This window comes from Marmota monax, unplaced genomic scaffold, assembly GCF_021218885.2.
Source record: "Marmota monax isolate L192 unplaced genomic scaffold, Marmota_monax_Labrador192_F-V1.1 WCK01_AAM20220418_F8-fsc00062, whole genome shotgun sequence".
In the NCBI taxonomy this organism is placed as follows: domain Eukaryota; kingdom Metazoa; phylum Chordata; class Mammalia; order Rodentia; family Sciuridae; genus Marmota; species Marmota monax.
The window spans coordinates 11,244,983-11,268,623 of NW_026695221.1; the positions used below are offsets into that span (position 1 = coordinate 11,244,983).

At 36.2% G+C, this 23,641-nt stretch overlaps 1 protein-coding gene and 1 long non-coding RNA gene across 2 annotated transcripts in view; one reads left to right on the forward strand and one right to left on the reverse strand.

Annotated features, from left to right (window-relative positions):
• Nucleotides 1-18,128, forward strand: part of LOC124085216 (uncharacterized) — a 41,383-nt gene extending 23,255 nt beyond the window's left edge. Inside the window, exons 2-4 of the long non-coding RNA XR_006849375.2 lie at nucleotides 3,738-3,825; nucleotides 5,545-5,581; nucleotides 16,846-18,128. This is a non-coding gene — a long non-coding RNA (uncharacterized LOC124085216). The remainder of the gene's footprint in view (nucleotides 1-3,737; nucleotides 3,826-5,544; nucleotides 5,582-16,845) is intronic.
• Nucleotides 14,297-15,248, reverse strand: LOC124085214 (olfactory receptor 8A1). Its single transcript, XM_046432765.1, has one exon. The coding sequence runs from the start codon at nucleotides 15,224-15,226 to the stop codon at nucleotides 14,297-14,299; it is 930 nt and encodes a 309-aa protein (XP_046288721.1). The 5' UTR covers nucleotides 15,227-15,248.
• Nucleotides 18,129-23,641: the final 5,513 nt, after the last annotated feature.

The window sequence follows — 23,641 nt, forward strand, 5'->3', positions numbered from 1 at the left end:
AAAACCTTAACACCAAAAAACCCTCCCAAAACAAACAAACAAACAAAACCCCCAATCAATAAATGGGCTAAGGAGTAAGCAGACACTTCTCAGAAGAAGCTAAACAATTGATCAACAAATATATGAAAAAATGTTCAACATCTAGAATTTAGGAAAATGCAAATACAAATTACTCTTGAGATTTCATGTCACACCAGTCAGAATGGCAGTTATCAAGAATATAGTCAACAAGAAATGTTGGCGAGCATGTAGGGGAAAAGGCACACTCATACATTGCTGGTGGGACTCAAATTGGTGCAACCAATCTGGAAAGCAGTATGGAGATTCATTAAAAAACTTGGAATGGAACCACTATTTGATCCAGCTACTCACTTTGTCTATAACCAAAGGACTTAAAATCAGCATACAGTAATGCAGCCACATCAATGTTTATAGCAGCTCAATTCACACTAGCTAACCTGTAGAACCAACCTAGATGCCCTTCAGTAGATGAATGGATAAAGAAACTGTGGTACATATACACAATGGGATATTACTCAGCATTAAAAAAGAATAAAATTATGGCATTTGCAGGTAAATGGATGGAGCTGGAGAATATAATGCTGAGTGAAGTAAGCTAATCAAAAAACACCAAAGGCCAAATGTTCTCTCTGAAGAGTGGGTTCTGATCCATAATGGGGGTGGGCATGGGAAAAATGGACAAACTTTGATTGGACAAAGAGGATGGAGGACAGGGGAGGGGCTGTGGGGACAGGAAGGTTGGTGGAATGAGTTGGACATCATTACCATAGGTACTTGTATGACTGTACTTATAGTGCGATACTACCTACATGTGTACAACCAGCGAAATGAAAAGTTGTGCTGCAACTGTGTACAATGAATCAAAATGCATTCTGCTGTCATATATACCTAATTAAAATAAATAAATAAATTTAAAAATTTATGTGTGGAGCAAGGTGCACTGACTTTTTGTTGAGTTTAGTTCAGTAGCAGAGTCTCTAGTGCCCTGTATGTTAGCAGCACCTAGTCTCTTGGCACCCTGTATGTTCCCTCCCGCTCACAGAATAGGGAAAAACAAACAACAGTAACAACTGTTGTAATCAATACACAGCATTAATGTAAATAAACAGTTCCTACTATGGCAATTTCAACATTAATTACCACCAAAACCCACGAATGGTGGGATCAGCAATTGTCAACAGTAAAAACAATAACCACGAACTAGATCTGGCTTTAATGCAAACAGCAGGTGTCAACTATGTCATCTACAGCAGTAAGGATTGCATCAGCATTAATGGTGAGGGCAGGAGTTATGTAAGTTAGTTTATTCTGAAAGATGGTAAAAATACAGTTATTAGGAGAAAAATACAGTTATTAGGAAGGTAGAAGAGAATTTACAATCTCAAAAAGTGAATAGAGAGAATGCAGAAGAGCTGTAGCAAGTGATGTTTATACAGAAGGAGGGGCAAAAATAGAAGAAGCAATGTAATGGGGGAGAGAAAGAGAGAACAATAGAATTTGGCCATTAGCATGAGAAGAGAGAAAAAAATAAAAAAAATAAACAAATGAAAATAATACAAAACAAACCCCAAATATACAAACCAAAAAGTGCAAATCCTCAAAAGACAACTCAAGAAAAAAATAATTACGTTAAAAAATACTAAAAATGAGAGAAAAAAATAAGTATATGTATATATCTCCCTGAACCAATTAGTACAGCCAGAATTCACACACATGTGGGCACACAAACTCCTCTCACCCCACACGAAGGAAATGTCTCCATTGAGGCGATTAAAATATTTGACCGTAATAGGTGGTTAGTGTCTCTGCCCAACAGTCCTTCTTCCCATATCCTCTTGAGTTATATACTGACAGAGAGTGCAAGGGGTTGGAGTTGCTAACCCCTTCTTGTTTTGGGGTTGCTCTCTGAGCTGCCAGTTTGAGTGGCCTAAAATTGAAGATGTTTGATATAAGACTCAGCTTCCCCTCTCACTAGTATGAGATGGGATGAATTAGGAAGTATTTTCAGTTGGAGTTTTTTCCACTCAGACCAGTTTGGTGCACTCCCCGGGTACCACTTATACAGAGTTCTGTGAGGGGAGTTCTAGCAGGTGGTGTTTAGGTCTAATCATACCTAAGGGGCTTTACTGGGTGGTGTCTGCTTTGGAGAGATTAGATTGACCCACCCATTTCCTGGGGAGTAGCTGATCTCTGATGTGGGTCTGGACCTCAGGATTCTCTTTAGAGTTGCAGACATGGGGCCAGGGAGTCAACCCTCCCCTCCCTGCTGCTCAGGAGTAGACTTCCCCGGACTTAGTCCCTAAATGTATTCACTCCCGTCTGCTCAAACTCCTAGCCCACTTCAGCTGGTCATGTGAGCTGTCAGACTTAAAGGAGAAGAAGGTGGACTCCCCTATGCACTTTCAACTTGATTCCCCCTGGATAGTGTCATCTCCACACAAATTTCACTCACATTTCCTCCAGGTACACCTTAGGCCATCAGGTAGGTGCCTGCTGGGATATTGTGGCAGTATTTGCTCTGATCTTCTCTCTACCACAGCTGCATGAGTGTGATGGCTCCATGATGGCTCCTGCCTCAGCTCTCCATGGTCAGGTGAGATACTAGAATGCTTTTCAAGCACCAGTGCACAGTGCAGCATCTGGATCAGCCAAGTTCAGTCAGCTTTTCTTGTCTCATCTTTTTCCATGCCAAATTTGGGTTTCTCTGCAGTTTTCCTCTCTCTGGTGAATCCGCGCTGCTATTGCCTTCATGTTCAGTGCCAGTGTGGCAGCCAGTTTGGCTTCAATGTATTCTTCTTTGTTCACTGTAACTCAATTTCTGAGTCCCTAAGCCACTTCAAGTATTCAATATTGAATTTTAGTGAAATCCCTCTTTCCCACACCTCACTGAGAGGTTGCACACCTGCTGCTTTGATCTGAGCCAAGGAATGACTTGGAGTGCAGCTTTCCTTTACTCCACTATCTTCTGGTCCTTCTGCCGCCTTTTTTAAAAATCAATATCTAAAATTAGTTGTTTCATATATTTTTTTGGGGGGTTTCTGGTGGTTTAAGGCATCAGGAAAATCTGGACCCTGTTACTCCATCATAGTTGGAAGAGGAAATTTCAGCTTCTTCTTCTGCTTGAAATATCGTTATTGTTTTAATATGCATGTATCAGAAAAGTAGGGCATCTTTATTATTATTTATATTTCCTCTGAAATATCTCTTTATATCTTTTGTTCACTTTTATCTTGGGTTGTAGCCATTTTTTTTTGTAAAATTTTAGAAACTCTATATGAAAGATATTTGCACTTTGTTTCCACATAGATTTTCCCCATTTTGTTATTTTTTTATGACATCTTTTTTGCCAGGAAAAAAATACTTTTTAAAATGAATCATACTTGTTATCATTCTGGACCTGAAATGTCCTCCAGAGTCTCATGTGTTCATAGGTGGGGCGTTTCAGAATAGTTGGATCATGAGTGTTCTGACTCCATCAGTGGATTAATCCATTGATGGCTTAATGGACTACTGAGAGATGGATATTTTTGGAGGAAGTAGATCTCTGGGGATGTGCCCTAGAAGAGTTTATCTTCTTTCTGTACCTCCTCCTCTGCTTCATGGTGGCCATGACCTGAGTAGCTTTCCTCTACAATGAGCAATGGAGCTGCTGACCATAGACGGAAACTTCTGAAACCATGAGCCAAAATAAATCTTTTATCCTTTTTCATTGACAGGTATTTTGGTCACAATGATGGAAAGTTGACTAACACACTTATTTATGGCCTCTGAAAGAATACTTTGCCAACTGTTCTCTACTTTCAGGTAATGAATAACTTCATCTTATGCTTCATTCCCCCCCCCCCCAAACTTATAAGATTTCAATTTTTTTTACATTTGGGTACCTTTAAATTTATACTGTTTAAGTGTGAGAATGAATCTAAATCTTTTTCTTTATAAAGCTATCTGGTTATACCATCAGCATCATTCCCCCCCCCACACTGATTTATCAAATATTAAATTTCCATTTGTTCTTGGATTTGTACCTGAATTTTATATTCTGTTCTAGTGATACACCATTCTATTCATGTATTAAAACCCCATTTTAATTATAAAAGCTTTATAATGTTTTCATATAAGTTAGGCATGAACTTTAAAATCAGTTTGTCTTCTGACAGGAAAAAAATCCTCCAAGCTTTGATGCTATATCTATTGAGATGATGTTACATTTACAAACTAACTCAGAGAGAATTGATGTATTTTGGTGTTGAGTTGTACAAAAGAACATGATATATTTTCTGATTTGTTAGATCTGTGTTTGTGTCTTTAGTCATGTTTATGCTTTTACTCATATAGGTTTTGTACCTTTCTTGTTAGATTTTTGCCTAAGAATTTAAATTTTCTATTGAGATGAGATGTAATGTGAGTTTTTTTTGTTACCAGAACAAAATACCTGAGGTAATCAATTTTAAAGTAGGAAAAGGTTATTTTGACTCATAAGTTGAAGGTTTCAGTCCATGGACAGTTGGCCATATTGTTTTTGGGCATTTTGTAAGACAGTGCAGCACGGCAGAAGCCTTTGACGGAGGAAGCCTCTTACCTTATGGTGGCTCAGAAGCAAAGATGAAGAGGGGGACAGGGTCACTGTGACCAGTATTCCCCTTACAGGGCAAGCCTCCAGTGACCTAGCTTCTTCCCACTAAACTCCACCTCCTAATAGTTCCACCACTTTTCAATAATGCCATGGGTTTGGGGCTAAGTGTTCAACACATGGGCTTTAGGGGAGGCTCAAGATCCCATCTATGGCAGACAATATTCTAGAAGGTTAGAGTATACAAAAAGAAAAAAACCGGTTAGAGTATACTCTGGTATATAAAGTATACAAACAATATCAACAGTTGATTTCTGATTTTATTACTGAAATGTAGCTGGTATAATTTTTAGTATTTTTCACTAATTATTTTGAGATTCCAGATATAGAATAATATAATCTGCATATACTGATAGTTTTGTGTCTTCCTTTATGATTTTTGCTTTGCCTCTTTTTTCTCCTCTTGCTTTTGCTTCTTTTCTTTACAATATAAAGTAATAGAAAATTATAATGGACATCTTGTCTAGTGTAGGTTTTAATGGGAGTATATATGATATTTTGTGTTAAGAATTATTTTCACCTTTATTATAAGAATCTGTCTATCACTATTTCATTGAATATTTAAAATAACAAATGGAAATTGAATTTGGCCAAATGCCTTTTTATATATTCTTGGTTCCATCTCCTCCCATCCTTCCTATTCTCTAAAGTATCCATTTTCTTTCTTGTACCTTCAATTTTCCCTTTGATACTAACTCCTTACTTCATACCACAAACATAATCATGCCTTAATTATCCTAAAAATGTACTTCAATTTTCTTTCTTCTTTTAGTGTAAAATTTAAAAATGTATTGTATACTTAGGCTTTCACTTCCTGTCTATAGCCAAGGGTGGATGTTCACTTATAAATAAATAAGACATATCATTCATTGCCCTTCTCTCTTCATATACAGTGCCACATTGCAACTCCTCTGCAGATGTACCTGATCTGTAAGTCTTTCCTATGCATTTTAGAACTTACTGTCTTATTGTCAGTTCTCTGGACTAGAGGGAGTTTCCCTGGGCCTACTTGTTGATTCCTGTCCTTGAATTTGAGGCATTTGCCACCAGGTGGCAGTAGCAGAAGGAGTCATCCTATTTGAATTGACAATGAAGATGCTTAGACCTGTACTGATCCAGCACTATCTTCTATTTTTTTAAAAATGAGAGAATGTGTGTGTGTGTGTGTGTGTGTGTGTGTAATATAGATAATATATGTATATATATTATACACAAATATATACAGTGTATATATATTTATTATATATTTGTTTAAAAAGTCTAGGAAGCTCTAAGATATGATTTAATAAATATTGTGTTAGAAACTTAAGAATAACTAGAAAAAGGAAAATAAAACAACTTGATATTTTTCATTCTTTATTTACAAGTTTAATTAGAATCACAGAGTATGGGTGCATTTAATGTTGAATGAAAATGATTGTTTTGTGTAGAGAGTTTCTGCCTTCTTGAAAACAAGAAAATGTGTGCCCCAGTTTGGGCCTGTAAGAAGAAAAGTGTCACTATGGTTATGGTATGATCATTCCTGTGCTGACTGCAAAGGGTGCAACACTGTTCCTCAGAATCATTAGTAAAGTAAACATTTATTTTTTCCTCCTGTGACCATATGAACAGACTTTAGAATCTATTAAGGCAGTATCTGCAGTTATTTAAGAAAACAGTCACCTCAGTAGATTTTAATAATTCTATTTAATTTAGTTGAGGGGAAGAAGGGCTTTCTCATGTGGACAATGTTAAAATCCTGCCCAATTCCAAGCCCACAATTTAATACTGGATTATGGCCATCTTTGCAGAAAGCCTGCATAGGACCAGTCTCGGTGGTGTACGCCTGTTATTCCAGTGGCTCACAAGGCTGAGGCAGGAGGATCACAAGTTTAAAGCTAGTCTCAGCAATTTAGAGACCCTGAGCAACTTGTTGGGGCCTCGTGGCTCAGTGGTAAAGTGCTCCTTGGTTCAATACCCAGTTTCTTCCACCCCCACCCCCACAAAAAAAGCATGCAGAGGGATTTTCTTTTAACATCAATCCTGGACCCTAGGATCCAGTGGGGGAAGGAGACAGAGTAGGCACTTCCTTTCATTGCTTTTGGTGTTGAAGTGAAAGTGAGCACAGAAATAAAATTGCTACATGTGTAAAGTCAAAGGCCATATTTCTTACCTTCTGTAGGACCTTTAGGAGAGTATCTATTGAAGCCTTCTCTGGTTTCTACTTAGTCTTTTATATATTTGCCTGTAAAAGTAATTTAGGCTATTAGTTCTCTGGCTGTTCTTGAAGTGGGACACACTGTTTTTTTTTTTTTTTTTTTGTCTCAAAACTGTACTTGCACTTCTAGAAGTAGAGCCAAACTCTGAGCAGTAAAGAGAAATAGCTTAGCTATGGGGGAATTAATCTTTTTAATTAAAATATTTCTAGGAACTAATTAAGAAACCTTAGCTGTGTCTTAAGATTTCTTAATTACTTCTTGGGAATTTTAAAATTTGTTCTTTAATTAGTTATATGTGACAGTAGAATATATGTTGACATATATTTTAGCCAGCTTTTTCACTGCTGTAACTAAAGGATCTGACTAGCACAATGGAAGGTGAGAAAAAGTTTATTTGAGGGCTCACGGTTTCAGAGATCTTAGTCCAGAGAAGGCCCACTCTCTTCCTCAGGGCTTGAGGTGAGGCATAACATCATGGCGAAGTGTGAGGCAGAGAGAAGCAGCTCACATCATAGTGGTCAAGAAACAGAAAGAGAGAGAGACTCCAGCGCCAGATACAAAATATATATCCCATAGCCACGCTCCCAATTAACCACCTTCTCCAGCCACACCCCATCTGCCTCTAGTTACCATTCAGTTAATCCCATCAGGGATTAATTCACTGATTGGATTAAAACTTTTACAGTCAAATAATCTCTCTGAACCTTCTTGCATTGTCTCACACATGAGCTTTTGGGGAACACCTCACATCCAAACCACAGCATATTATACATATATGGAGTATAACTTCCCATTCCTCTGATTGTACATGGTGTGAATTATATTGGTCATGTATTCATATATGTATATAGGAAATTAATGTCTGATTCATTCTATATATCTTTCCTATTTCCATTACCAACCCTTCTATTCTTTCCTCACCTCCCCTTATTGTATGTTAGCATCTGCATATCAGAGAGAACATTTGGCTTTTGAGGTTTTGGAGATTGGCTTATTTCACTTAATATGACATTCTCCAATTCTATCCATTTACTGGCAAATGCCATAATTTCATTCTCCTTTATGGCAGACTAATATTCCATTGTGTATATATACCACATTTAAAAAATCTGTTCATCTGTTCAAGGGCACCTAGGTTGGTTCCATAGCTTAGCTATTATGACTTTACCTGCTATAAATATTGATGTGGCTGTCACTGTAACATGTTGATTTTTAAGTCTTTTTAAGTGATTTTAAGTCTAAACTGAGGAGTAGAATAACTGAGTCAAATCATGGTTCTATTCCAGGCTTTCTGAGGAATCTGCATACTGCTTTCCAGAGTGTTTGAAACAATTTGCGTCCCACCAGCAATGTATGAGTGTACCTTTCCACCCACATTCTCGAGAACATTTTTTGTTATTTGTATTCTTGATAATTGGAGATGAAATCTGAGTGTTGTTTTAATTTTCATTTCTCTAATTGATAGAGATGATGAACATTTTTCTCATATATTTGTTGACTGATCATATTTCTTCTTCTGTGAAGTATCTGTTCAGTTCCTTTGCCCATGTATTGATTGGGTTATTTTATTTTTTTGGTGTTAAGTTTTTTGAGTTCTTTATATATCCTGGAGATTAATGCTTGATCTGAGGTGCAGGAGGCAAAGATTTTCTCCCATTATATAGGCTCTCTTTTCCCATTGTTGATTGTTTCCTTTGTGAAGAAGCTTTTTAGTTTGATACCATCCCACTTACTGATTCCTGATTTTACTTTTTTCACTTTAGGAGTCTTGTTGAAGAATTCAGTTCCTAAGCTGACATGATGGTGATTTGGGCCTCCTTTTCCTTCTAGTAGGTGCAGGGTCTCTGGTCTAATGCCTAGGTCCTTGATCCACTTTGAATAGAAATGGTGAAAGAGGGCATCCTTGTGTTTCTCCGTTTTTAGTGGGAATGCTTTCAATTTTTCTCCATTTAGAATGATGTTGGCCTTGGGTTTAGCATATATAGCTTTTATGATGTTGAGGTATGTCCTACTATCTCTACTTTTTATAGTGTTTTGAACATGAAGGGGTGCTATATTTTGTCAAATGCTTTTTTTGCATCTATTGAGATGATCATATGATTCTTGTCTTTAGATCTATTGATGTGATGAATTATGTTTATTGATTTCTGTATGTTGAGCCTACTTTGCATCCCTGGGATGAACCCCACTTGATCATGTTGCACTACCTTTTTCTAGGCAATGTACCAATATTTTATTAAGAATTTTTGCAGCTATTCCCACATGATGGAGATTAGGGCCTATTTTTTCTTCTATTAGATGCAGGATCTCTAATTTTATTCTTAAGTCCTTGATACATTTTGAGTTGATTTTGTGCATGGTATGAGATAGGGGTCTAATTTCACTTTGTTGCATATGGATTTCCAAGCACCATTTTGGATGAATGGATAAAAAAAATGTGGCATTTATACACAATGGAGTATTACTCTGCATTAAAAAATGACAAAATCATAGAATTTACAGGGAAATGGATGGCATTAGAGCAGATTATGCTAAGTGAAGCTAGCCAATCCCTAAAAAACAAATGCCAAATGTCTTCTTTGATATAAGGAGAGTAACTAAGAACAGAGTAGGGTCGAAGAGCATGAGAAGAAGATTAACATTAAACAGGGATGAGAGGTGGGAGGGAAAGGGAGAGAGAAGGGAAAATGCATGGAAATGGAAGGAGACCCTCAGAGTTATACAAAAGTACATACAAGAGGAAGTGAGGGGAAGGGGAAAAATAATATAAGGGGGACAAACGAATGTCAGTAGAGGGAGCAGAGAGAGAAGAGGGGAGGGGAGGGGAGGGGAGGGGAGGGGAGGGGGGATAGTAGAGGATAGGAAAGGCAGCAGAATACAACAGACACTAGTATGGCAATATGTAAATCAATGGATGTGTAACTGATGTGATTCTGCAATCTGTATATGGGGTAAAAATGGGAGCTCATAACCCACTTGAATCAAATTGTGAAATATGATATATCAAGAACTATGTGATGTTTTGAACAGCCAACAATAAAAAATTAAAAAAAAAAAAAAAGAAGCTATCTTTTTTCCATTGCATGTTTTTGGCACCTTTGTCTAATATAAGATAATTGTAATATAGTGGGTTAGTCTCTGTGTCCTCTATTCTGTACCATTGGTCTACCACTCTGTTTTGGTGCCAATACTATGCTGTTTTTGTTACTATTGCTCTGTAGTATAGTTTAAGGTCTGGTATAGTGATGTCACCTGCTTCACTCTTCCTGCTAAGGATTGCTTTAGCTATTCTGGGTCTCTTATTTTTCCAGATGAATTTCATGATTGCTTTTTCTATTTCTATGAGGAATGTCATTGGGATTTTGATTGGAATTGCATTAAATCTGCTCATCAGGGATATTGATGAAATTTTCTTTCCTTGATGTGTTTTCATCTGATTTTGATAGCAGGGTAATACTAGCTTCATAGAATGAGTTTATAAGGGTTATCTCCTTTTTCTATTTTGTGGAATAATTTGAGGAGGATTGTTGTTAGTTTTTCTTTGAAGTTCTGGTAGAACTCAGCTGGGAATCTATCTGTTCCTGGGCTTTTCTTTGTTGGTTTGAAGTTGTCTCCAATTTCATTGCTTGAAATTTATCTGTTTAAATAGTCTATGTACTCCTGATTTAATTTGGATAGGTCATATGTCTCTAGAAATTTGTCATCATCTTCAAGATTTTCTGTTTTATTGGAGTATAAATTTTCAAAAGAGTTTCTGATTGTTATCTGTATTTCAATAATGTAAGCACTCCTTTCATTACATCCTACATCTTTTGATAATATATTGTTTAAGTCTCCTTCAGTTAAAATATTTTTTAAATATTTAAAAATTTTCTTGAGATTTTTTTCTTTGACTCATGTATTATTTATTAGAAGTGAATTGTTTAATCTCCAAATACACTGGGATTTTCCAGTTATGTTTCTAAATTGATTTCTAGTTCAATTTATTTGTGGTCTGAAAGCAGACATTGTTATTTTTACTTTAAAAAATTTGCCAATATATATTTTATTGTCCAGAATGTGGTCTTTCTTTGTTAATCCCCCCATTTCCTACTTCCATCCATATTGTTTCTTTGAAAAACCATCTTAACCCACTTAATGTATAATATATGTTATGTTTGTTTTTTTTTATGTTAAATTTGCTTTTTCTGGGATTGTTAGCATGTAAATTAATTTTTCAATTAATCAATTATTACTTTTTTGAGGCAAGTTCTCACTATGTTGCTTAGGCTGGTCTTTAACTCCTGAGCTCAAGTGATATTTGGTCTTGTACAGCTGGGACTGCATGCTTGTGTCACAGTGCCTGGTATTGCATATCATTATTTCACTGCATATAATTTTAATATTTATATAAACAATATTGTATTTTACTTCTTTCTTGCTTTTCTCACTAAACACCATAACTCTAAGCTACATTACTTATAGGTAATTCTATTGATGCAATGTCTTCAATACAATTGATCTATTTACTTTACCAATGGTGGACACATAGTTTATCTCTGATTTTCTTTCAATAAAAACAGTGTATATCTTTTTACATGACCTCTACTGGGACTGAGAATGCTTTTGGGGTCCATGCCCCAGTCAGAAATTGCCAGGTCCTGTGGAAACATAGACTTATTTCTTGTTAAGTAATGTCTTCCTGCTTTACAGAACAGCCACAGTTCATGAGGGTTCTTAAATCCCAACCTCCTCAGTAATGCATGTTACCACCAAGCTTTTTAATTTTTGCCAGGCTTATAGATGTAAGAAGATATTTCACTGTTTTAATTTGCACTTCTATGTTTAGCAATTGGTTTGAGAACCTGTTAATGTGATTGGTGGTACTTCAGGCCTTTTCTTCCATAAATTGAATGTTCTACATGCCTTTTCCATTTTTTTTTTCTGATAATGTTGATGTCTTTTTTGGGGGGCAGGCCCAAAATGGCTAAAATTAGGCTCCCTTGCTGAGGCTTTAGGCAGGATTTGCTATGTTTTATGTTATGTTTGTAGTATGTAGCCAAGGCCATGAATTGGCTATATTATGCAGTCAAGGTCAGAAACACTGATTCAATGCATATACTCAAGGACATAAACACTTGCTTGGGAGTATACCCTCACTAATGTAACCTGTTGGCAGTGTGCCATCTTTATTTGGCCTGCATATAAAAAGGGCCTATGGGAAAGACTTGTGGGCTAATAGGGGACAAAATGGATCTGACTGGGGACTAAAGCTTGAGACTGTTGCCACCTCTGAATAAAACATTTCACTATCCTGTATCTTACATCTTATACCACCTGCTGAGCCCTGAACCTTCTTTCCTGGGTCTACCCCTACCCCCCAACATGACACTTGTGATTTGCTGGAGTTTATCATGTGTGCTATTTGGATATAAAATGCTCTCCCATTTTGTTGTATTTATTCTCCCACTGCGTTATTTGGCTATTAAATCTATCACTTTTATCCTTTGCTGAACAAAACTCATATTTGTGTATAATAAAAATCCATTATTTCTTTGCTTTATGATTTCTTACCTACAAATAAACAGATATATTTTCTACATTTAATTCTATTTAGAGAGGATCTATAGTGGTAGAGATCTCATTTCATACTGAAAAAGTTCTGGAGAAAATGAGGAGAGAACTACTTAGGTATGGTGCTCTTAATAGCCCTTTGATTCAACTTCTTTTCAGGTTAAAAAATAAAAAAACTGTATTTTTCTGATTTTCTTGCAGGTAGCACCTTAGAAATTAGCTTCCACTAATTAAATGTACTTGTGTGAAATTTGAAAGGTGGGAGTTGGAGGTTCTCCCCCTCCAGTGTAATCAGAATCACCTGAGGGTTTGTTAAAACAAATTGCTGGACTCTACCCAGTAATTCAGTAGGTGTGGAGTAGCATCTGAAGATCTGCATTTCTATCATATTTCTGGGTGATGCTTATTCCAGGATTCTGTCATTTATATTCCAGTGTCATGTTGTGAGAAGTATTCTTCATGGTTGCTGCAGTGATAGAGGAAGCTGGAGCTTCCTGACTTCTAGGTCATATCTACCTAGATATGGAATCACTCTGGGGGCTCCCTCACACCTTCTCTAGTGACTCAAAAGCTATGAGCATGTAATTCTGTGCATTGATTCCCTTTCTGCCTGAGACAACTATTTATTACCATTTCCCATATTAAACCACTATTTTTTTTTACAATTGTATATCCAAAATTGTTCTAAATGACAAAGAGGACGCCCATAAATCCTTTACCCCATCTTGGTTAAAACAAGTATCTTTGATACTATTATAAGCACTTAGGGAATGAACCATGTCTCATGGCAATTGGATTCACTGAGTGAGGTTGGCTGTAGATCAATGGTTTAGGCAGCAAAACAGAGTTTACAGCAATGTGTGTCCTAGAGTGGCCAGCCAATCTGGTTTATGTGGGACTAAGGATTTTCCCAGGATGTGGGGCTTCCACTGTTAAAACTGAGAGAGTCATTCTGGTGTAATATTTTGCTAACTTGAAGATGTTGCAAATAAAGACAAAGAGGTTTAGACAGGTTACAAAAGGAGGGGTGTTGAGAAATTATTATCTGGAGGCATTTGAAATTGGAAGAACATAGATAGGGGAGTCTTAGTAGACTGTTGAAAGGGACTATCAGCTTAAACTGAAGGGGACAATGTGTGAGAGCCCAGAGTGCAGGCTCTCTAGTCACTGAGGCTGAAGTCTGACTTATGTTACTTATCATCTGTGGGACCTCAAGCAGGTTACTAAACCAAGTTTCTATATCTATATAGTAAGGCCACCACAGTATGTATCTGTGATAAGATGCCATTGAAACAGAACAGAAAGCACTGAGAAGATTTGCATGGCCGAGAGTAAGCACCAAAACATGCTAATGGTGTTATTATTATTGTTGCTGTTACTAAAAAAATTACATAAAGGAATCAGAAATTCTTGGGTAGAAATATTATAGAGGAGTAGAAGAGAGGAAAGGGAGCAATCTGGATTAGAAAATGACTGAGTATCACTAGTTGGTCCCTTTAAATTCAATTCTCTTTACCTTAAATGTTCCCAGGTGCCCCAAAGGAATTGAATAATATTTTCTATGTTGAATGTAGTAAGATCATGAGTGACTCTCACACTCAATATTGGAAATTTAATTTTTGTTAACTTAGAATTAATGAAAATAATGTTTAATGAAGGGCTCAAGGTAGAGCAAATGGATCTCACAAGAAAGAATATGAACTTGAAAATTGGATAATTTCAAACAAAACGAGAGAAGAGAGGAAGGGAAGAAATGGAAAGAAGGAGAGAAGGCACTCTCTCAACCACATAGAGAAGTGATTGTTTCCCATCTCAATTGGGTAGGCATGCAGAGGGCATCCTTCTGATATTTATAACAACTTGTTTTTATATTGAGAAGAACAGTTACATTGCATCAAAAGAGTTTCCTCCTCAGTGTCTTCTGCAGGGCAGCCTTTACCTCCTTGTTCCTCAGGCTGTAGATCAGAGGGTTGAGCATGGGGATCACTGTGGTGTAGAACACAGAGGCCACGTTCTCCTGGGCCAGGGAAGTGGCAGTGGAGGGCTTTAAGTACATGAATGCAGTGGATCCATAGAACAGCCCCACGGCTGCAAGGTGGGAGCTGCAGGTGCTGAAGGCTTTGGACCTACCTTCTGTGGAGCTGATGTGGAGGATGCTGGACAGGATGAAGGCGTAGGAAATAAGGACTGTTAAGCTTGTGACTATGATATTGAATCCAGCTAGGAAAAAGACTGCCATCTCTACATCATAGGTGCTGGAGCAGGAGAGCTTCATCAGGGGGAGGATGTCACAGAAGTAGTGACTGATGAGGGGCTCACAATAGCGCAGTTTTAACATGAGGCCAGTCTCTATTGTTGAACCAATGAGTCCCATAGTATAGACCAGAGCTACCAGCACAGAGCAGAGGGCATGGGACATGATGACATTGTAAAGCAAAGGGTGGCAGATGGCTACATAGCGGTCATAGGCCATCACCGTGAGCATGTAACACTCAGCAATGACAAAAACCAGGAAGAAGTAGAGCTGAGACATGCACCCCACATAGGAGATGACGTTCTTCTGGAACACAAAGTTGACCAGCATTTTAGGGGTAATGACAGAGGAGTAGCAGAGATCCACGAGTGACAAGTTGCTGAGGAAGAAGTACATGGGGGTGTGAAGCTGAGGGTTGAGACAAATGAGGGTGATCATGCCCAGGTTCCCCACCATGGTGACCACGTAGATCCCCAGGAAGAGGATGAAGAGGGGGAGCTGGAGCCCTGACTGGGTTGTTAATCCCCCAAGAAGGAACTCTGTCACTGTGGAGTCATTTTCTGCAGCCATTTCTCTGGGTGGGGGGCCTTTGAGGATGGTAAAGAAGAACCTGTGAGAGGCTGCCTCTGCACAGCCTGGGGAAGCTTGTTTTCTGCATTTGGTGTCTGTTGAGCCATCCTGTCTGTGGCCTGTATAACTTCCCCTCACTCCTGCTGTTTGGTGAGTGAAGGGACAGCTCCTGAGTATTTCAGAGATCTTGAAGATGAGAGGAAAGGGACCAAGATCTGTTATCTGTTTACCTGTTTCTCAAATATTTAGAACTCTGGTTCTCAAAGTGTCATCCCTGGGGGTTGGGGTTGTGGCTCAGCAGTAGAGTGCTTGCCTAACATGGTGTGAGGCCCTGGACTTGATCCTCAGCACCATATAAATAAATAAATAAATAAATAAATAAATAAAATAAAATTATTATGTCCAATTACAACTAAAAATAAATAAATAAATAAAAAGTGTCATTCCTGGACCATCAACTTCACCTTCTCCTGAAACTTATAGAGATGCAAATTCTCAGCTTTCATTCCAGAGATATTAAATCAGGAACTCTGAAAGCTGCTGGACAATTTATGTTCAACTATCTCTCTAGGGACATTCCTGCACACTGAAGTTTGAGAATCTCCACCCCATATGCAATAAATTGCATATTTCAAAGTTTCCATGTGCAGATGGAATTTACTTCAGAAGTGGAATTTCACTATCATTTATGCAATTCCTAAACAGTCATGAATAGATAAATGAATGTTCTCTGAACTCAATACAAAGTCAGTCAGGGTGATATGGTAGTTATACGTGTATTATTGAATTACTTAATCAATTTCTCTGAAAGATGAAGAAAGTAGCAAAATCAAATCCAAAGGTGACTTTATTGAAAAGAACATGGGATAATGTGTTTGGAAATCTTATTTTAAATACTTGGTTCCTATAAGATTGTGAGTTGTTTTAAGTGTGTGGAATTTGTTCATAGACACCAGACCCAAGATCCTAAGGCTATAGTTCTCAAGACATCTAAAACATTTAAAGGTATTAATACTTGCTATCCACAGAAGTTATGATATAATTGAACTGTGCTTCATTTTTGGCACTGGCATATTGTATTGCCATAGTAAGTGCTTTATAGTTTATTACTATTTATATTTATAATATCAAAACGTATCAGTGTTACATCCCAAATAGGAAAGTGGTCAAACTGTAGACATGTCTTTAGGAAGCATGGATCATAATTTATGTATACAGCATCTTTTTTTTTTTCTTTTTATCAATTTCATTGGCCTTGAAGGTTTTTTTTTCATTTGTTCTTTTTAGGTATACATGACAATAGATGTGTTTTTTTTTTTTTGGTTGAAAAACTTAAATTCTCACTATTTATTTTTTCTGATATAATCATTACCTTTTGTATAATGCTCTATAGTTTACACGTTTCTTTCAAAGGTCAATGTCATTAAGTCCTAAAAGTTTTGGGTAAGGGCAAATGTGTTTAGTAAAGGATATTTCCTGCCATTTCTATATTGAGAAGACAATATAAAATTCAGGTCAGATACTGACTTGCTCAAGGCCTACTAGTTATTGATGACTTGAAATCAAAAATGTACTCATGTTCTTTCTTGCTCATGAGCTTCTTCCCTTTCCTCCCACAGGTCGTTTTCTGAATCTACACACCTGAGCTCTAAGAAAAATGTGATTGTGACATGCTTTACATTCAATATCTTCACATGTGCCTACTGCAGAGAAAAAGAAGAATGCTCTAATACAATTTTTCATTCTTTAGAAAACATAAGCTCCACAAATTAAATAAATTACCCAGGGTAACCCAGCTAGTAAGAGGCAGAAGTAGGTGTAAAATGTAGGACTTTTGACTACCAGTATGTTTTGTCCCCACTAATCTATATTGTTTTGTTGTTGCTTATCTTTGTGTTATCACTTTCTTATTAGTAGTAAAATTAATTAAGTTTTGTAGATAGAGGAGAGATCTTATTATAAATTTCAGATTTTTATATTTTTAAAAATTATATATGTAGAAATGCAAATAAGCAAAAACAAAACAAAACCCTCAAATACCAGAAAATGAACAAAGCAAACACCATTTACCTGCTGCTTGGTATCTTAACACTGTATATATTTGGAATCTTCCTCTATATTTTTATATACATAGACAAATTTACATATGCATAAATGTATATGTACTTTTACAAAAATATTGTGTAACTTTTAATTTATTACATAGGATTTTAAAATCATTGTCTCATTTTATTTTTTTAACAACACTATTTGGTACTACTTAGTGTAAGAGTCTTAAAGTCCCTAGGATGTGATCTGGAGACAAGAAAATCTTCATTGGATTGCAAGTTTTTTATGTTACATTGTGGATGGCAGAGGTATTTAACTTTAATAATAACTAATATTGGAGGTAGCTAGGATTTATTGAATATTATTTTCATTTATTACAGGGAAGGAAATTATTTTCTAGATTAAAAAAATAGACTAAGAAGATCCTACTATTCCCTTTGACCCATCCTCTGCTCTAAATGATAATAGAGAAAATACTCTTTGAATAACAATAGATCAAAGTGGTTCACAACAGAACAGAGTGTATACCATTTAATGAGTGCAGCACAAATCAGAATACCATTAAATAGGAGAATTCTTGAGAACATGGATTTAAATTTTCCCTCCCATAATCTTCTGGTAAAATAAACTAAATGAATGTAAACCACATATCTTCCATGATTTATTACAATTATTACCTGTATTTTACCTTAGCTTAGGATTGCTGATGAAGAGGATCCAGCACACAGAAAAAAAAAAGCACTTGGAGATGAAGATAAATGTATAGTTGTAGATGGTCTGCATTACAAACAAAAGTTCACAGATGAAGGGTATTTTAATGCAATTTTTAGAGAATGTAATTAAATACCTATGCTGAGGGAAAATGAAATACTTTCTCCTGGATTTTTTGTGAGATGTCTTTGGGTTCCATGATCATGAAATACAAGAAGTGTATAGATATATATCCAGTTCTAAATCTACTCACAGGACCCAGTGCAGTCACCAAAAAAAAAAAAAAAAAAAAAAAAGGATCAGGTATATTGGGAGGGTTGAAGTTCTGTTTTCATCTGTATGTGCAGAACATCTCATGGGATGCAGTCACTTTGGAGACTATGGTCCTCAGTAAAGGAATAATTAGAGTCTTGTTTTTCACTTTCTTTGCAAATCATTTTTTGTCTCCCAGGTGTGTTAATTTTCCTTGTATTGATAGAGTCATCTTATATCTAGGGAAACTTAAGAGTCAAAATTCACCATTGGAATATTTTAGCTCCAAAAACTGCATCCTCCTCCTCATCTCCACAACGACCACATCCATTGCTATCATCAGCATCATTTATTACCATTATGATCATTATTCATCAGTATGCATCATCAACTAGCTTTGAAAACAAATTCAAAGATTTTACTAAAACAAGCTGTAAATGAATATTAAATTTGTTAGGAACCTTAAATTTGTCTTCCTGCTGCTGTACATGTAGAATGGCAGGAGGTTGAAGAGCAGAAGGTAGACTCATAGGAACCCTTTATTTGTATGTGCATTCATAAGGGAAGTGTGTTCATAAGAATACCTCCTCCTCAATAACATATTGAGTATTACATTATCAAAGAACATATTGGTAATGAAGAGTTTTAAATTACAGTCTTTATTTGGAGATAATTGTAGATTCACATGTAGTTGTAAGAAAAAGTATAGCCAAATCCTGTGCTAACCTCTTTCTACCATTTTCCCGTATAGGTACCATCTTGCAAAACAATGTCATAACCAAGATATTGACATTGGCACAATCCATTGATTTTATTCAGTTTCCCCAACTTTACTTATACTTGTTTGTGTGTGGCTATTGTGTATTTTGTTCCATGCTATTAGTCCATATATCCAGCACCACAGTTAAGATAAAAACACATCACATTTATTTTCTAAACACATCACCTTTATTTCAAAACAATGATTTGGTTTTCAGCTATCCTTCAAAGATGGCACATTATTATTCTTTGGTATCATTAAAAACTCATCAATTTAAACATTTATTATATATTTCAATCCATTGCAGTTATTATTCTTTTGTTGATCAAAGATTTGTATTGTGGCTTCTGGAGTTGTCTTCAGTTCATCTCTGAATGTTTGGCTCAAAGCTGTAACCTCTAATACCTGCCTTGTTATTTGCCATAGTAAGATATTTTGAACTGATCCCCAAAATTTCATTCTTCAGACATGGAGTCAATCATTTCTCCAAGAAACTTTTTTTTTTAATGTGGGAAAAGTATTTCAGGAGCACAAACTAGGTGCTAGAGAGGCTGATTGCTTCTGGATTGACCATTGTTTAAAACAGAAGTAGGAAATCAGGACAATGCAATTCTGAGGGCCATTCTTTTCTTTCTTTTTTTTTTTTAAACCCAGTAATTTTACTACTGTATGTTTTTTTGAATACATTTATTTTGTTTATTTATTTTTAAGTGCTACTAAGGATCAAACCCAGTGCCTCATATGTGCGAGGCAGATGCTCTACCACTGAGCTACAGCCCCAGCCCACTACTGTATGTTTTAGTATAAATTCTGGTGCAATCTTCTTGGGTATGATGTTTCTTCTCAATATTTCCCTTCAATTTTTTAACACCAGGACTTTTTTTCCCTCCAATTACCGTTTTTATAATTTGTTGTGTTCTCTTGGTTTGGATTTCTCTGTTGAGGTTCTCAATCTATGAAATTAGAGATCTCCTTTTATAGGCATTTGCATTTGTTACTTGCCTATGAATACTCTACTTTTTTCTTCCTTTTCACCTTTTATTTCTCCTGAAATTATGTTTATTTCTTTTCTGTTATTCCTAGTTAAGTCTTAGTTACTGTTTTTTCCTTTTATTTCTAGTAATTTCCTAAAATTCTATTCTTAACTTATAATTTTTATAATTCTGATTTCTCTTATGCCTTGTATCATTTTCATAATGTGTTTTGGCTCATTTGAAATAATGGTACAGTATTTATTTGCTTGTGAGTATGTTCTTGTAGCTTCCTCTACAGTTTCTGAAAATACATTTTTCACACCATGAAAATGTAAATTTTGACTATATAAAAATTATGGGTTTTGTTCATCAAAGGACACTAGTGATAGATGTAATAGAAATATAATGTAATGGGAGAAGAAATATAATACAACAGGTGAACATTTTAATCTAAATAGTATATGTAATAAGCTCCAGCAAATCCCAAGAAAATACAGCAACATCATCAGAAGAAATGGGGAAGACATATAGAACACCCAGTTTGTTGAAGAGAAAGGCTGAAGTACCACTAAGCATGTGAAGAGGTTCTCAAACCAATTGCTAAACATAGAAGTGCAAATTAAAACATCGATGCATCATCTTACATCCATAAGCCTGGCAAAAATTAAAAACTGGGTGGTGATGTGTGTTATACCCAGGAGGAGGGGAATTAGGAACCCTCATGCACTGTAGCTGTTCTGGAAAGCAGGAAGACATTACTTATGAGAAATAAGTCCATGTTTCCACAGGACTCAGCAATTCTTTTTTTTTTTTTGGTGGTTTTGGGGATTGAACCCAGGACCTTGAATATGCTAGGCAAATACTCTACTAACTGAGCTATATCCCCAGCCCAAGGACTTGGAAATTCTTGCCTGAAGTATATACCCATATTCTCTCCCAGGCCTATGGAGGACATGTACAAAGTCACACATTATACAATAATTTTTGCTGATGGAAGCATCAGACAAACTTCGTGTCCACCATTGGATAAACAGATCAGTCATATTGAAGACTTTGCTGCAGTTAGGACAAGCTATAGGCAATGTAGCTTAGAAGTGTCATGCTCAATGAGAAGAGTAAGAAAGATAATGAGATGTAAAACACAATATTGTTTATGTATATTAAAATTATATGCAAAAAATCGCAAAAAAAGCACATTTAGAAAGGAAAAAAGCATATAATACACATTAAGTAGTTTAGAATGGTTACCCAGAAAAATAGCATGCATAGAATTTGGGAATTGGTGGGATCCCCCCTCCCCCCCCTCCCCCACCCCAGGCAATCAAGATAGACCAATCTGGGCCAAAAAACACACCTTAACAAATGTAAAAGAATAGAAATCATCCAATGTCTGCTTTCAGATCACAGTTACTGTAGAAATCAATAACTAGATGATAGCTGGAAAAACCCAATATACATGAAGATTAAGTGACATTCTGATAAGGAACACATGGGTCAAAGAAGACATTTCAAGAGAAATTGAAAAATAATTGAACTAAATGAAGAGACAGATACAACTTATCAAAGTTGTGAGAGGTATTGAAAATAGTGCTTAGAGAGAAATTTATAGCGTTGAACTCATATTAGAAAAGAGAAAAGATTTAAAAATAACTGTGTAAGTTTCCAACCTAGGAAACTACAAAAATAGCAAATTAAATCCAAAGCAACAAAAGCAATAATAAATTTGATATATCTCTACTTATTTATGATAAAAGTGAAGAATCAACTAGGGAAAAGGGTAATGAACCAAATTTTAGACAAGACCAGTAAGTGTTGGCAGAACATTTAAAAGGTAAAAGACAAGAAAGAAGTTCACATTGAAAGTTCAGACCATGAGAGAGAAGAAGGTGAGATGCAAATCATAGAATCATCAAAGCAAAGGTGATAAGAAAAAGAACAAAAATACAATATTTTGAGGATTAGATGTGGCCTTAATAAATATTTAACTTAGCAAATAAGTTTTGAATAAAAGAAGTTTCACACACACACACCTAAGGAGGAGAATATTTCAAGAAGTTATATTCTTAAGCAGTCAGGAGGAAATTGAAAATGACCTTGAATTATATCATTCTCTTCTGTACACTCATTCTTATATAACTCTGTATATGTGCTTAGTTCAATAAAACCCTTTTACTTTTAATTCATCATTTCCAAACTATATTCTACAAATCTCAAGCAGGAAAACCCCTCTCCAGGGAAAATCTATATTCCATAACTTATGTGTGACTAAGACAACCAGAGTATAATAAAAGACTGAACACATAATAGGCAGTCTTTCAAATCTTATTGCATATAACAGACGTACATATAAATGTACTTTAATAGGAATTTGTATTGCAAATCCATAAATTTAGGAATGATTTCATGTCTTCTGAAGTTATGCATTAAGGGTTCTTATAGGTATTTGGTGAAGCTCTTTAGTTCTCCCCACTAAACTAGAAATATAGTTACTTTTGCTAAATCAAAGGACTTTAAAATGGTAGTACTCATGAGTTTTGACAGTGATGCTAGATCATATATCCCTACTGTGTGAAACTTCTAAGATCAAAGAAACTTACCACGAAGATAGTGGGGAAGAATTTAGTGATGAAACTTAGAATTCATCTTTGTTATACATAGGTCCACAAAGCCCTTCAAAATAATATTATCATAAAAAAATTAAATTGTGGGGATATATGTTCTATTTCATAAAGTGAAATCTGCCCCTACAATACTTAAAATCTATAATTTTCCAAAAGCAAAACAAATGAATCAAGAATGTGCAAAGGATTGAAATAAAGAAGGGGTTAATAAACAGAAAAAAACTAAGATGGTCTTTAAGTGGAAAACATATGGTTTGATAGGAGGAAAAGGGATATGATTCTAAGCATAATGGAGACACTCCATGCACAAGAAAAAACAGAAAACACAGAGGTCTTTACAAAGCAGAGAATAAGTATTGAAGGGTCTATCTTCAGTTAACGAAGACTGTTAGTGGGAAGAAGAGCCACAGACATTCTCTGAAGGTGTCCCACAGCTAGCTCTCTGGAATTTAATTAGTTTCCACTAATTAAGTGTACTTGTGTAAGATTTGAAAGGTGGGAGTGGGAGATTCTCCTCCTTCATTGTGATCAGAGTCACCTGAGGGCTTGTTAAAACAGATTGCTGGGCCCTACCCTGTAACTCAGTAGGTCTGGAGTGGGGTCTAAAAATCTGCATTTTTATTAGGTTTCCAGGTGATGCTCATTATAGGATTCTGTCATCTATATTCCAGTTTCATGGTATAGGAAACATTCTTCAATGGTAGAGCAGTGACAGCTGGAGCTTCCTGACTTCTAGGTCTTATCTGTTATGCCTATGGTGACTAACCATCCTGGTTTGCCTGAGACTGAGAGGTTTCCCAGGATGTGGGACTTTCAGTACTAAAATTTGGAGAGAGCCAGATGAATTTGGGGGAGACTGCCACTCTGGTGTAATCTTCCTTAGCCATCATGGAGATGTTACAGAGAAAGAGGTTTGAGCAAATGACAAAGGAAGGGGTTTGAGAAATTTTAGCCACTTGAAATTGGAAGAGCAAAACTAGGACAGTTTTAATAGGCTGTTCAAAGTTCTGTCAGCCTACAGAGAAGGGGACAAAGTGTGAGATCCCGG

Excerpts from the sequence above, each read along its gene's own strand:
- LOC124085214 (XM_046432765.1), bottom strand. The coding sequence starts at position 15,226 with ATGGCTGCAGAAAATGACTCCACAGTGACAGAGTTCCTTCTTGGGGGA.